The 14,028-nt window shown below is 35.4% G+C and overlaps 2 protein-coding genes across 2 annotated transcripts; both read left to right on the top strand.

The window, feature by feature from the left end:
* The first annotated feature begins 3,766 nt into the window (after positions 1-3,766).
* LOC129305748 (shaggy-related protein kinase eta-like) lies at positions 3,767-7,804 on the top strand. The gene is made up of 12 exons (XM_054945783.1): positions 3,767-3,957; positions 4,775-4,864; positions 5,035-5,094; positions 5,168-5,440; positions 5,521-5,595; positions 5,676-5,732; positions 5,952-6,092; positions 6,217-6,267; positions 6,360-6,455; positions 6,529-6,612; positions 6,765-6,866; positions 7,287-7,804. The coding sequence occupies exons 1-12, from the start codon at positions 3,943-3,945 to the stop codon at positions 7,380-7,382; spliced, it is 1,140 nt and encodes a 379-aa protein (XP_054801758.1). The 5' UTR covers positions 3,767-3,942; the 3' UTR covers positions 7,383-7,804.
* A 1,044-nt stretch (positions 7,805-8,848) lies between these two features.
* Positions 8,849-14,028, top strand: LOC129305747 (probable LRR receptor-like serine/threonine-protein kinase At5g45780). The gene is made up of 11 exons (XM_054945782.1): positions 8,849-9,203; positions 9,348-9,480; positions 9,654-9,725; positions 10,422-10,565; positions 10,682-10,753; positions 10,835-10,894; positions 11,426-11,499; positions 11,581-11,727; positions 11,811-12,149; positions 12,608-12,999; positions 13,302-14,028. Exons 1-11 carry the CDS (start codon positions 9,095-9,097, stop codon positions 13,617-13,619), a joined length of 1,860 nt encoding a protein of 619 aa, XP_054801757.1. The 5' UTR covers positions 8,849-9,094; the 3' UTR covers positions 13,620-14,028.

Genomic DNA, 14,028 nt, shown 5'->3' on the forward strand with positions numbered 1-14,028 from the left:
TAATACATGTCAGATTTACATAATACAACATATATTAATGATTTCACTATTAAATTTACCATAAAAAAAAAACTAGTGTTCGATCATTTTCCTTCATTCGTGTTCACTAGTTCTTTGTTTTTGGTTTTTCAAGCCAACTTTCTGACGTCTTTTTTTTTTTTTAAGCATAAAGTAGAACAAAAAAAAGGAAGAGCATGCTTAATTTTATGTTAAAAAAATCACCAAAACTGCGAATAAAACTAAAAGCATGCTTGAAACAAATATGTAGGAATTTTTAATGACTAAATTTTATGTGACTTTAATATTTAAAATATAAATAATAAAAGCCGGATTTTTCAGGGAAGTTACGTGAAAATAATATTCGTTCCATTTAAAGTTTAGCTACAAGTTTTAAGAAAAAGGGGTGGTAAAGCGCATTTATGGGAATCCAACATTTTCACAGTATCATTAATCTTATAGACACATACATGCGCACACGCACACACTTATATATAAGTGTATATATATTATTTCTCAAGGTAATTTTTTTTTTCAGGAAATCCTTTGGCCGTCTTTGAAAAATTTAAATATCATTTAAAAAGTTAACTTCTTTTAAGTAATACTTTCTTTGTACACCTTTAGGAATCAAATTATGAAATGACACTTAAGAGAATATATTGCTACCATTCATGTGACACTCACTTGTAAGAATTTTCAAGAACATTTGAAACATTTTATTTCTGAACAGAATAACCATTTTTAAGTAGGGTTTGATCGATTACATATTAATCAATATTTGATTAATTGGTCTAAGGTTATCGACAAAAAAAATTTCTCTAAGTCACTTTATTTTTTTTTGTTCAAGTTACTTTTTTTTTTGTTCAAGTTTTTTCTCTCTTTGTCTAACTCACTTCCTTTTTTCTCTTGAGTTTCGGGAGTAAAGACTCATCAGTGCCAAGCATGAGGGAATGCTAGATGTTTGGTAATTAGATTTATACACTTAAAGTATTGATTTTCATTCAAATTTTATTTGAAAGAGGTGTTCACATTTAATATTTAATTATATGTTGATCAAAATTAACATTGTTGAAGGACACATGTGACTAATAAAAAAAGTAGGGGTGTTCACGGGACGGGACGGGATCGGGACACCCCCGTCTCGTGTCCCGTCCCAAAAAAAAGATCAGGACTGAATTTTGGTCCCGTGTCCTGTCCTGTCCCGAAAGTCGTCCCGTCCTATTAAGAGTCGGGACGGGACCAGGACAAGATCGGGACGTCCCGCTGTCCCGATAAATGAAATAATATTAGAAAAAAATTTGAATAATAATGTTCATTAAAATTTTAAATTATATAATTTATTAAGTTTAAAATCAAAATAACACAAGTACATAAATAACAATAATTTAAAATTAATTATTGAATTATATTAATCACCACTACATATTATAATAAAAAATACAAGTGATCTTTATGCTATAAGATTAGCAACAACAGGCAAGTCAAATACAACATCAAATAATTATTCTTCTACTTTAGTGAAGATGTACTAAGCTAATTACTCTTCTAAAAATAAGCAAGAAATATATTATAAATAAAAGTTATTAAATAGATAGATATAAGAATAAATTATATTAATATAATTAATATATTATAAAAAAGATATTGCCATGTTTACTCCATGCCATTAAAATTATCAATATAAAAATACTTTAGTTTTAAATAAGAATTGTAAGTATTAAAATTATAATTAATATAATTAATATAAGTATAAATTATATTAATATATTTAAAATAAAAAATAATATATATAATATTCGGGACGGGACGTCCCAATGGTAATCCCGTGTTTTGTTCCTTCCCGAACCTCTTTCCTGTCTAATCCCGTAAAGTCCCGTGTCAATTATTTTCGAGTTGGGACAAGACCCGTCTCAATATGATCTGGACGATATCGGGCCAATCGGGACGGGTCTAGATTGAACACCTCTAAAAAAAAAGTGTTGGTTTCCAATTATCTATTTATAATGATTTTTTTTTTTGTAAAACGCACAAATGACAGGCAACAGCTGGACAATAAGTAAAACGCCTAGTGGATAACACTATATTTATCAGCCGAATGATAGGGTAAACACTAAGGCCCCGTTTGGTAGTTTGGAATCATGGAGAAAGAAATGGAATTGGACATGGAATCTGTTAACATGTGTGTTTGGTATGCAATAATTATGATTCTTTGGAATCAGGATTCAAGGAAATTTGATGGAATTGGATTCCATCATATGAATCATGGAATCCAATTCCATGGTTCATTTTCTCCAATTTGCCCCTTCTCTCTCCTCCAATATAATTTTTTTTAATTTTAAAAAGGACACTTTAGTCTTTTCTTATTTTAAATACTTATATTTTATTAAAATTATATCAGGATTCCATCATTATACCAAACATACTTTTAAATCCAATTCTATTCCAATTCCAATTCCAATTCCGATTCCGATTCCGATTCCGATTCCATTAAAAACTCTTCCATCATACCAAACATGGCCTAATTATATGAGTTTTACCCTCTTTCATTTCCATCCAGAAACGAGATAGGAAAAAGATTGGACTGCTCTTAAACAATATTAAAAAGACTATTTTACCCATCCAAGTAAAGAAAAGTAAGAATTAATATGCCATGTGAATAATAAATTAATTTTTTTAAATTACACCATCATTTCCTTTAAATTTTAAAATATCACATTTTAGCTTGAATTTAATTTTTTAATATTTTAATAGAAATTTTTAGACAGTTTTTTCTTCGAATATGTTAGGTCTTAAAGGTTTATCTGGGACAAATAAGTCTCATAATTCAAATACCATTAGCTGAAATACTTCCAAGTTACATGCTATTAACAAAAATTATTACACTGGTGATGGAATTTGAATCACGCTTTTTTTTTTTTGAAATGGAGCATGGTTACAATTTTAATGGAGAAAATGCACTCAACAAGTCAATTTTATGAGTATACTCTAACAAGGACGAACCTGTGCCTACCAAGGCCCATTTAATTCATTTTATTAAATTAATTGGGTTTTATATATTGTCGTTTTATCTTTAATATAATTACCTTTATATACGAAAAATAAGGACAAACCTTAAGTCAATTTGTTTATATCTATTGCACTTGAACTTTATCATAAGTAAAATTATAGACTACTATTATATTTAACTAGATGACGACATGGAAAAAAAAAAAATCAAGTGTTGACATTTGATTGAAAAATAATCAAATGGACTCAAGTGTTTTTCTTTTCTTTTTTTTAAATAAAGTATAATATATTTTTATAAAAACATGCGAACATTTTAGAATAAAATATTACATAATTACGTAACTTGAATAAAAACTTGAAAAAATGAGCTAATTTATAAATAAATTAACAGGTTGTTTTTATTAATGGAAAACTTCTATTGATAAAAAAAATAAAAATCAATTAATGAATATAAAATGATATTTCTATCAATAAAAAATCATAATATTATATAATAAAGATTTCTCTCGTAGAGTTGCAGTGTAGTAATAAAGATTTTTTATATTGGAGTAATGAGTAAATGTGTTTCCACTTTCCAAAAGTGACTCAACGGAACGGAATGTGGGTTTACCTGTGGGTAAGTTAGGTATCTGGTTCCAAGGCAGCATGGTATTCGGCGTAATTGTGGGAAACAGTGGAGGCTCTTTCCGACAATGTAAAGCAGTGGTAAAAGGGGTCTCAGGCTCGGGCATGATTGGGAAGAAGACCAGAACTCAAATGCCGTAAAAGAAAGAAAATATGTTTTAATAAAATTAAACATCAAAACGGAAAGGAAAAAGGAGAGCTGGAGTCACATGGACTTGTCTTCTCTTGCTGGGTCCTCCATTTCCTGGTCCTCTTTCACACCATGATCTTCTCCTTCTTCCTTCCTTAGATTCCTCTTTCCCTCTTCCCTCCTCCATGGCCGACGATAAGGTACTCTTCCGGATTCTTTTGACCTTCTTCTAATACTGATGGTTGGTTTGTTTGCTGAGAAACCTTGAGTGCCCGTGAGAAAACCAAGTGGAAAGTCTTGTCTTTTGATTGCTTAGGAGGATGAATCTGGATTGTGTACTGAATTAGGATTTTTTTTTGGTGGTTTATTCTTTGTTTCATCGTTTTCTTCTTACGCACAGCAAAGGCGAGATTTAGGGCTTTTGTTTTTTTGCGTGGGTTGTTGGGAATTCTGCTGCCCTGTTCACATATTTGGCTTTTGAGCTTAAAGGAAGTATGACTTAGAGGAATAAGTCCAGTTTCTCGTTGATCTGTGGTTTTCCATGTTGTTTCGAGATCTCCACGTCTAGTTTTTTCCTCCGCAGAAGCTTTCTACTGGGTTCTGTTATGCTTTCTTGTTTGCTGCTGATGCTTCTATTACTTCATACTGATGTTGAATTGGGGTTTAATTTATTCGGCGTTGTTAAATGATGCTCAATTCGTTATGGGCTTTTAATAGCTTTTACCGGATCGTGCCTGCTTTTGTTGTAGCCACCATTTTACTGTCTTCAGTTAATTATACTTTGCCAATAGTTGTTGTGTATGTCAAGATTTGTTCTCAAGTTCAACACGTTGTGTTCCTATAATTCTTGCCCGGTGTTTACTCTAAGATTGTTATTTGAAGTTGGTGTCACTAAGTTATCGTTTCTGACCATTTACTAGCTTAATTTTTCCATAGTAGTTTTATATTATCATCAGCTTTCTACTAGTATTTTCCTAGTATTCCTTATGGCGTGTTCTAAATGTGACACTTTGGCAGGAGATGTCTGCCTCTGTCAACGGGAATGAGTCACTCACCGGTCACATCATATCTACAACAATTGGAGGCAAAAATGGGGAGCCGAAACAGGTACTCTCATTGTGACTAATTTATTTTAGATGTTTTCTCAACTACTGGTTAGAACTGGAACATGCATATTTGCGTGTTTTTTTTTTTGGAAATAGATGATTATACTTGTGACTCTTGCTAAATCTTGGATCGAAAGTTATAATGGTTTTGCTGCGATTTTTTTTCTGTAGACCATTAGTTACATGGCAGAACGTGTTGTGGGAAATGGATCATTTGGGATTGTTTTCCAGGTATTCTGTTACTATAATTCATAGCAGTTGCAGTTTAGACCTTCTTTGCCTCTTGCTGATATTTTCCCTGTAGGCAAAATGCCTAGAAACTGGTGAGGCTGTGGCCATTAAGAAGGTTTTGCAAGACAGAAGATACAAAAATCGTGAACTACAGTTAATGAGGGTGATGGACCATCCAAATGTGATCTCCTTGAAGCATTGTTTCTTTTCCACTACAAGCACAAATGAGCTATTTCTGAATCTGGTGATGGAATATGTTCCCCAGAGCCTGTATCAGGTCATAATGCATTACACCAATGCTAATCAGAGAATGCCACTTATTCATGTAAAACTTTATATGTACCAGGTATGCTTCAAATCTTCTGATTATTGGAAAACTTCTCTGATTTTCACACTTCCTGATCAAAATCTGCTTTGAGATTACAGATTTTCAGGGGTTTGGCTTATATCCACACTGTTCCAGGAGTTTGCCACAGAGATTTGAAGCCTCAAAATATACTGGTTCGCTTAAATACGCTTACTGAATAAACATTGAGTTTAGTTTTTCTTTGGGCTCTAATGTCATTCTGTGTATTCTACAGGTTGATCCTTATACACATCAGGTTAAGCTATGTGATTTTGGAAGTGCCAAAGTGCTAGTATGTTGACTTCATTCTATAATTAATCAAAGTACTTTGAATCTTTTTAAATAATATATGTATAGTTGCATCTCTCATCTTTCTTACACCATTCTGACTCATTTTTCACCCCAACCAAGCGGGCAAAAATTTAATATAATTATTTCCCCTAATGATATTTGTTTCTCCATTTTTTCGTTGAGATGTTCCTCTAGTTACCTTGGATTCTTGTCTGATCAGGTCAGAGGGGAAACTAATATATCATACATATGTTCACGCTTCTATCGAGCTCCGGAACTTATATTTGGTGCCACAGAGTATACTACCTCAATTGACATCTGGTCGGCTGGCTGTGTCCTAGCTGAACTACTCTTAGGCCAGGTCTGTTTCATTGCTTTCTTTTGATTATAATTACACGAATTCAGTCAATGTATTGCAAAATTGTTGTGGATTATTTATTATTTGTCTCTACATATCGCCTGATGTCAAAGTGGAATTTTTGTAGCCATTGTTTCCTGGTGGAACCGCAGTAGACCAGCTTGTGGAGATTATAAAGGTGAAATTAATGCTAGAACATTTCAGCTTTCTAGATTCATGCTATTTTTGTTTCAATAAGTGAGCGTTGTTCAATTCTGTATTATATTGCAGGTTCTTGGAACACCCACCCGTGAGGAAGTCCGTTGTATGAATCCCAATTACAATGATTTTAGGTTCCCGCAGCTAAAAGCACGCCCATGGCATAAGGTTTGCATTTTAAAATGATAATTATGTAGGTATAGAAGATTCCTATATATTCTAATGGTTCATATCTGTGTAGATATTTCACAAAAGGATGCCTCCAGAAGCAATTGATCTTGTTTCCCGGCTTCTTCAATACTCTCCAAGTCTTCGGTGCACTGCGGTGAGTGTGAACACTCCTATTGAGATATGTCATAGTTCTACCCCCCATACACCACTCTCTTATTTGTTATCAATCTGATCAATTAATGTTACTATCTATTCAAAAGAACAGACAGCATTACAGTTTGTGAAGAATTTATTTTTCTTTTACAGCTAGAAGCATGTGCGCATCCTTTCTTTGATGAACTTCGAGAACCCAATGCCCGCCTGCCAAATGGTCGTCCCTTTCCATTATTATTCAACTTCGGACAGGAAGTAAGCTTCCTTATTTTTCCCCTCTTCATCTCAACATTTATCTTGTAAAATGCTACCCCTAGTAGTTTCAAGGCCATGGATTAAAGCAATGCAAAGATATTGATTATTTTGCCAAAAAAAAAAATGAAGCTCTGAAATCCTTGACAAGTCTGAACGAAGATTTATTCAACAGGCTAATCATATTGTCAGAACTGTCTGGTGATCTGACTTTTATGTATTCCTCAGTACAACACCCCCCCCTTGGGGGGGTTAGTCTGTCTATAGAAGACTCACTTGGTTTTGCAATGGGATGACCACGCGCGCGCGCGCGCGCGCTAGCTTGATTGGGATAACTATACACTACTTGTGACTAATAATTCAGCTGCTTACTGTAATGGAGTGGATCTTTGATAATCACACACATACTTTGCGTGTTTACAGTTATCAGGAGCGTCTCCAGAACTTGTTAATAAGTTAATACCAGACCACGTGAAGCGGCAAATAGGGCAACAATTCATCCATCTTACAGGAACATGATGATAAGTTTTGGGCAGAGTCTAAGCTAGTTGTTGAAGTCAACAGGAGCACCATCTTTTTGTCTAAATTACCATATACCGCGGCCTGCCTAACCACTCAAGACCTGGTTGCTGTGCGGCTGCAATTGATCCATCAGTCTACATATAGCTTTTGAATCCTTATTTGGTCGTGGTGGATCTGTATTTCCTCAGGCGTGTAGCCCTACCTTTACCTTCCTTTGTTGTTTCTTTGTATACGTCTACGTCTCATAGTATGGTTGGTTGGCGCCGAATTGGTCAAATAGCCTTGTGTCCGGGGAAACTTGAACCCTTAGCTGGAAGGAGGGTCCCAGATGTAAAGGATCTTAATGTTAATATGTGGCTGACTCGTAATCATGCAAACATGTTCCTTGTGAATTGTAATGCTATCTGTTTTTCCTTTAATGCTGCTCTTTATTCTCCTTATATTTATGCCGTTGCCAACTATTGTTATGGTTATGTTAGGCGTTTGTGTTGCTTGACTGCTCACTATTTTTCCTCGTAGGCCGACGTCAAATACAGTGAGTTACTAAGTTGTTCATGTTTACGTGAATGCTACCCGTGTTTTAAATATGAGGCATTTCTAATTAAAACACGTCGATCAAGGAAAATACTTATCTACTTGTTAGAATTTCAAGTTCTTGTATTTTTGTCAATCTTATCCTTCTTTAGTACTACCACTGATAATTAATTATTTGTTAAGTAAGGGAGAAGTAATTTTGATTTATTTTTAAGGACATTCAAAAAAATTATTAATTGTTTTTATAACCATCCCAACTGCCTCATATTAAAACATAATTTTACAAAATACCATATCTTGTATTTAAATCTTAGCAGAGTAATGGTATGATATCTAATAATGTAGTTGGTCAGAAGAAAGATATCAAAGAATGTCCCTTTGAATTAGAGTTATGTTTCATTTTCATTCATTATTTTCTCTCCTAAGGTATTATATGCTTGATTTTATAAATGTAAAAATTTAAATTATAAATTTATTGGGATGACTGAATTTTAAAATCCCGTGGTGTTATTATAACTTATATTTAAATAAAAACAATATGATAAAAAATTAAAAAAAAAAAGACAGTATAGACAAATATCCTAATTTGCCACGTAGTCAAATAGACGACGTCGTTCAAAGGCAGCCATCTTGGGCTCCGAGGCGTCCAAGTGACAGTAACTCGAATTTTCGCGCCATGAGCGAGCATTCCCAGACGCAGTCTAAAATCTCCAATAATTATTAACTTTCGTAAAAATCCAACACTACTTAGGCCCGTTAACGACCTCTGAATCTCCACCGTCAAGCGGTAATTATGACTCAAACACGATTATCGGACGGATGTAACGGGTTCAACCACTACTCGTCCAGACCAGAAAACTTGTAACTAACCACACATAATCATGGCTGTTGGGGACTTAGCACTGTTGTTTAACCCAGAGACCAAGCGACAGTGTCTGCCACGTTCTTAAATCACGAGCTGTCTACCTGGTCTTACGATCTTTGATTCGATTTTAATACTAATTTTCTTAGTTGTTTCCAACTTCATTTCTCTCGAGGCAGCACAAGAAATTCCAAAAGGGGTTGGTTGCTTTTTGACGCTAAGCACGGCAACGTAACTAGAAGCTCAGCAGTGAAGATCCCAGTAAAAAGTTTCAGACCTTTTCGGGCCTCGGCTTGATTTGATTTCTTGTTTAATGGAAGATGTGAAAAGAGTTGCTTGTTTCGTCTTCTTTCTGTGGAAATGGTTGGCTGCTGCTGGTGACACTGACAGTCTTCTTTCACCAAAGGGTGTGAACTATGAAGGTCTGGTGTTTTACTGCCCAAGTCTAACCTATTTCTTACTTTTCTTTCTTTCTTTCTTTCTTTCCCAGCCTTCTCATTATCAGCCTATAGTTTGATGACAAGTATTGGTTTATTTGTAACTTGGTTCAACTTTGCATTTTTCAGTTGCTGCTTTGATGTCAATGAAGAATAAAATGAAAGACGAATTGCGTGTTATGGATGGTTGGGATATCAATTCGGTTGATCCTTGTACTTGGAACATGGTCGGTTGCTCTGCTGAGAACAATGTTATTTCGCTGTAAGTGTTTACAATTTCTACTCCTTAATGTTAGTATGAGTAGAGTTTAAATTTTTTATGTACCCTTTCTACTATCACTTTTTTATTGGACTTGTTAATTACTGGCATCTCTTCTTCAACATAAATTGATGTTTTTTCTTATGTGTTACCCGCGGCAATTGGCCATTTGTCAGGGACATGGCCAGTATGGGTTTATCTGGAACGCTCTCTCCCGGAATTGGAAATTTGAGCCGCCTCCGAACACTGTAAGTGACTTTCCTTGTCTTATGGTCTATACTTACTGTTTTCAAATGTGAAAAAATCACGTGCCTGTTTTAATTACGATATCTATGAATGATTAGTATCAGTTGAAAAATGTGCTATTTGATTACTCCATTGATCAATTTCAACCTATCTGATAACCATGGGACTTCAAGGACAGTTGTCACTTTCTATTTTTTGTGGGAGGGGTGTGCATTGAGGCAGTGATGCTACTGAGCCAGTAGGCTGGTAGTGGTGGTCCAGTGGCTTAGCCTTCAGTAATCAGTACCTGGCCATGGGTATGGCTAGTTAATTAGATGATCAGTATGTTAGATTTGGCGTTTTCTAAGTTGAGCTATGGGTAACCCCTGCATGGGATATCAGGACATCGTGTGCTTTTCTGGAATTAAAATTTGTTTCTTGCTTTCCCTTCTAATGGCTTTTTGGGCTGTTAGAAATTGAAATAAGTTTGAAATACTATATATTGAAAAAGCCTAGTTTATGAGCTTTTTTACTACTAACCATCTTTAAATTTCAATGTGGGCTGTGCCTCTTGTTTCCTTGGTTTATTTCTCCCTAAGATTGTCATGTTAAGCTTAAGTTGTGTTTGTCACCTTGTAATGAAGGAATAGAAAAATATAGATGAAGAACAATGAGCCTTCATTAATCACTGATTTAGCTCCCCCAATTTACTGTTTTAGGTTGTTGCAGAACAATCAATTATCTGGATCTGTGCCTGCTGAGATAGGAAAGCTTTTGGAGCTTCAGACTCTTGACCTTTCTGGTAACCAGTTTGTTGGTGAAATCCCTAGTTCTCTGGGCTTTTTGACTCGTCTTAGTTACTTGTGAGTGTTGTTCGACATATATAGATAGGATAATAATATTCTTAGTACCTATTTACTTCATTCCTTATTCTTACTCTAACCGTGTGCCTCCTAATCATTCATGCTAAGTTTTTCAGGCGGCTTAGTAGAAATAAACTATATGGGCAGATTCCTCAACTCGTTGCAAATCTCACAGGCCTTTCATTCTTGTAATTGCTCTTCTAAATTTGCGTTATATTTTCCCTCTTTGATTCTCTCAGTAAGATTGCTAAGAGAGGTATACTTTCTAGGGACTTGTCATTCAATAATCTCAGTGGTCCCACTCCAAAAATTTTAGCAAAAGGTTACAGGTGAGAAAATTTTTCATTTTTTCTTTTTAACAGGATAAGTTCGGTTACTCTTATCTCATTATACTCACAAGGCACAAGTCCTAATTAGTTTGCATGCATTAATTAAATTTAGCTAGACATCTGTTAATGCTTTTGGAAATCAATTCTCTGTCACTGTTAGCAAGATCTGAGATTGGAAGCACTAAACTGAATTGGAACAAGTAAAGCTGACTAATATATGCAACCTAGCCCATGGCAAAGACTAGAAGCCAATGACTATAACATCCCTTGTTAGGGAATCCGAGAAACCTGTAGAAAATGTTAACTGCTAAATAGTTTTGCAATTTTATGCTGGTATTGCACTAATTTATTAAATATGAATACTAAGATCAAGGGTGGGGCCTTGAGTTCCATGGAAAAAAACATAGAGCCTTGAGAGGATTGATATTTATTTTCATGTGGAAATAAATCATAGATAATTGTTTTAACCTTTTGTTACATGCACCTCCCTTGTTTCTTACATTATTTGATGTTATGCTTGTTTAAACATAGTATTTCAGGAAACAACTTCCTTTGTGCATCTTCATCACCACAAATTTGTATGGGCGGTTCAAATCCACTAAATGGTAATATATATTTAACCTGCGTCAAGTCAAATTCAAACGATGGGTTAAGTGGAATACATATAAATGACAGTTAAATTGCAGAAACTGGTTCTTCACTAGAAGCTGGTAATCATCACCATCGGGTGCTATCTGTTGCTATTGGCATTAGCTGTACATTTTTAATTTCAGTAATGCTGCTTCTCTGCTGCGTGCATTGGTACAGATCACGCATCCTGTATGCCTCCTATGGTACTTCCTCAAATGCACTTATGGTTATTTTTTTATCTAACTTTGCTCATCTCTTGACCAAATGTAATGATTGAAATATGCAGTAAAGGAAGATTATGAATTTGACATTGGTCATTTGAGGAGGTTCTCCTTCCGTGAATTGCAATCTGCTACTAGTAATTTCAGTCCAAAAAATATCCTAGGTCAAGGTGGATTTGGTGTTGTCTACAAAGGATGTCTTCCAAATAAAATGACGGTGGCAGTGAAGAGGCTGAAAGATCCCAATTACACTGGAGAAGTGCAGTTTCAAACTGAAGTTGAGATGATTGGCTTGGCAGTGCATCGGAATCTCTTGCGTCTCTATGGATTTTGTATGACATCTGATGAGAGGCTGCTTGTTTACCCATACATGCCTAATGGCAGTGTTGCTGATCGCTTGAGAGGTTTGTTTCATGTTGATTCATGTCTATACTTTGTTGTATAAAAATTAACTGTCAGAGTAGGTACCTGCCATCTTGTAGTTTGAAGGATAAGAAAGCTTTAAGTTTCAAACTAATGAAATTTAACTAATCTGATTTCATGGTGAAATTAGGAGACAGATTTTCATGTGTATTTTGATAAAGAAGTTGGTAATTAGAGGCAAAAATCATTTCTTTCCAAAATATAACTGGTGATATATCATGATCTTAAATGATTGTTTTATTGTTTATCTGGGAACATGCGTATAGAAGATCTTCCTGTTTAAACCTCCAGCGTGCATGTAGGTTAAATATTGAACACACTTGTAATCGCCATATGTGAAATCAAAGTTTGAACAGATTGTACAGTTTTGTTCTTTCTCTGTGTGTTTTTGTTTATTTTATTTGATTTTTTTCCCAGTTGTCTGCAACCTATTTTGCAGACACTTGCCGTGAAAAGCCATCATTGGATTGGAATAGGCGAATGCGTATTGCTCTTGGGGCAGCTCGTGGGCTTCTATATTTACATGAGCAGTGTAGCCCAAAAATTATCCACAGGGACGTTAAGGCTGCAAACATTTTGCTAGATGAAAGTTTTGAAGCTGTGGTGGGGGATTTTGGTCTTGCTAAGCTCTTGGATCAAAGGGATTCGCATGTCACTACTGCAGTACGAGGCACGGTAGGGCACATTGCCCCCGAGTATCTCTCCACTGGGCAGTCTTCTGAGAAAACTGATGTTTTTGGATTTGGCATATTGCTTTTGGAGCTCATCACAGGGCAGAAGGCTTTGGATGCTGGAAATGGTCAGATCCAGAAGGGAATGATTCTTGATTGGGTAATTTGCTTCAGTTTTGTCCATATTATTGAAACCTAGGTCAATCCAGCAAGTTGAACCAGTTAACCATTGAACCAGTGTCTTGACTGGTTTAATGAAATACTTTTTTCATGATCAATTTGATTGGTTTGACTATAGTTTTGATCATTAATTCTTGAACCAATGCTTTGACCGGTTTGATGAATGATTTGTTTTTTAGTATCTTAGTTTTGTCTGTAAGCTAAGTTTTAACAAGTTATTTCCCATCCTAATTCTTTCATCACATTGGCCGAGTTTTTGAGCAACTACTTGAACTTTCACAGGTTAAAACCTTATTTGAGGAGAAGCGACTGGAAGTGTTAGTTGATAGGAATCTGAGGGGACGTTTTGATCCAATAGAGTTGGAAAAAGCAGTGAAGCTGTCTTTACAATGCACTCAATCACATCCCAGCCTCCGGCCAAAGATGTCAGCAGTCTTGAGGATACTGGAAGGCCTAGTCGGACAGGGCCAACCGGAGGAGGAGTCACATGGAGGAGCCATTTATGATGAAAGGAATTGCAGTTTCTCCAGAAATTATAGTGATGGGCATGATGAACCTTCTTTTATTATTGAAGCCATTGAACTTTCTGGACCTAGGTGACCAGCACAATGTGGCCTGTTCCTTTGTCTACTCCTAACAAGCAATGTCTTGCATGAAGAATTTGGTCATGGCATTAATAGCATGCCTAGGCATTATGGGATTGAAAAGGTGACTACGAATCAGGACCACTGATCAAAAGCATGGAAATGCAAATGCTGCATTAGCCCTTTTACAAGATCACAGAAGATACTCATTGGAGTCTCTTTGATTTATTTCCCCTGTCCCCACGTTCCAAACCTTATCTAATTTTGACCCAAACAACAAACAAACATAACCTACTTGACACTGCGTCTGAAGTTTAACCCATTTCAAATAGACGTGACCAAGCATGTAATTTGTATATAACTATGAAGTACCGTCTGTCCCTACCTAATAACTTGATCATGTGATATGTCTTGGTATTCTTGAA

The sequence above is a fragment of the Prosopis cineraria genome, unplaced genomic scaffold (genome assembly GCF_029017545.1).
Source record: "Prosopis cineraria cultivar Desert tree isolate PC_DT_omini unplaced genomic scaffold, ASM2901754v1 PC3, whole genome shotgun sequence".
NCBI lineage: Eukaryota > Viridiplantae > Streptophyta > Magnoliopsida > Fabales > Fabaceae > Prosopis > Prosopis cineraria.

Excerpts from the sequence above, each read along its gene's own strand:
- LOC129305748 (XM_054945783.1), top strand. Across the intron at positions 5,441-5,520 it reads TAAAACTTTATATGTACCAG|ATTTTCAGGGGTTTGGCTTA; the intron begins GTATGCTTCAAA and ends TTGAGATTACAG. Across the intron at positions 5,733-5,951 it reads TTGGAAGTGCCAAAGTGCTA|GTCAGAGGGGAAACTAATAT; the intron begins GTATGTTGACTT and ends TTGTCTGATCAG.
- LOC129305747 (XM_054945782.1), top strand. The coding sequence starts at position 9,095 with ATGGAAGATGTGAAAAGAGTTGCTTGTTTCGTCTTCTTTCTGTGGAAA. Across the intron at positions 12,150-12,607 it reads TGTTGCTGATCGCTTGAGAG|ACACTTGCCGTGAAAAGCCA; the intron begins GTTTGTTTCATG and ends CCTATTTTGCAG. Across the intron at positions 13,000-13,301 it reads AGGGAATGATTCTTGATTGG|GTTAAAACCTTATTTGAGGA; the intron begins GTAATTTGCTTC and ends GAACTTTCACAG.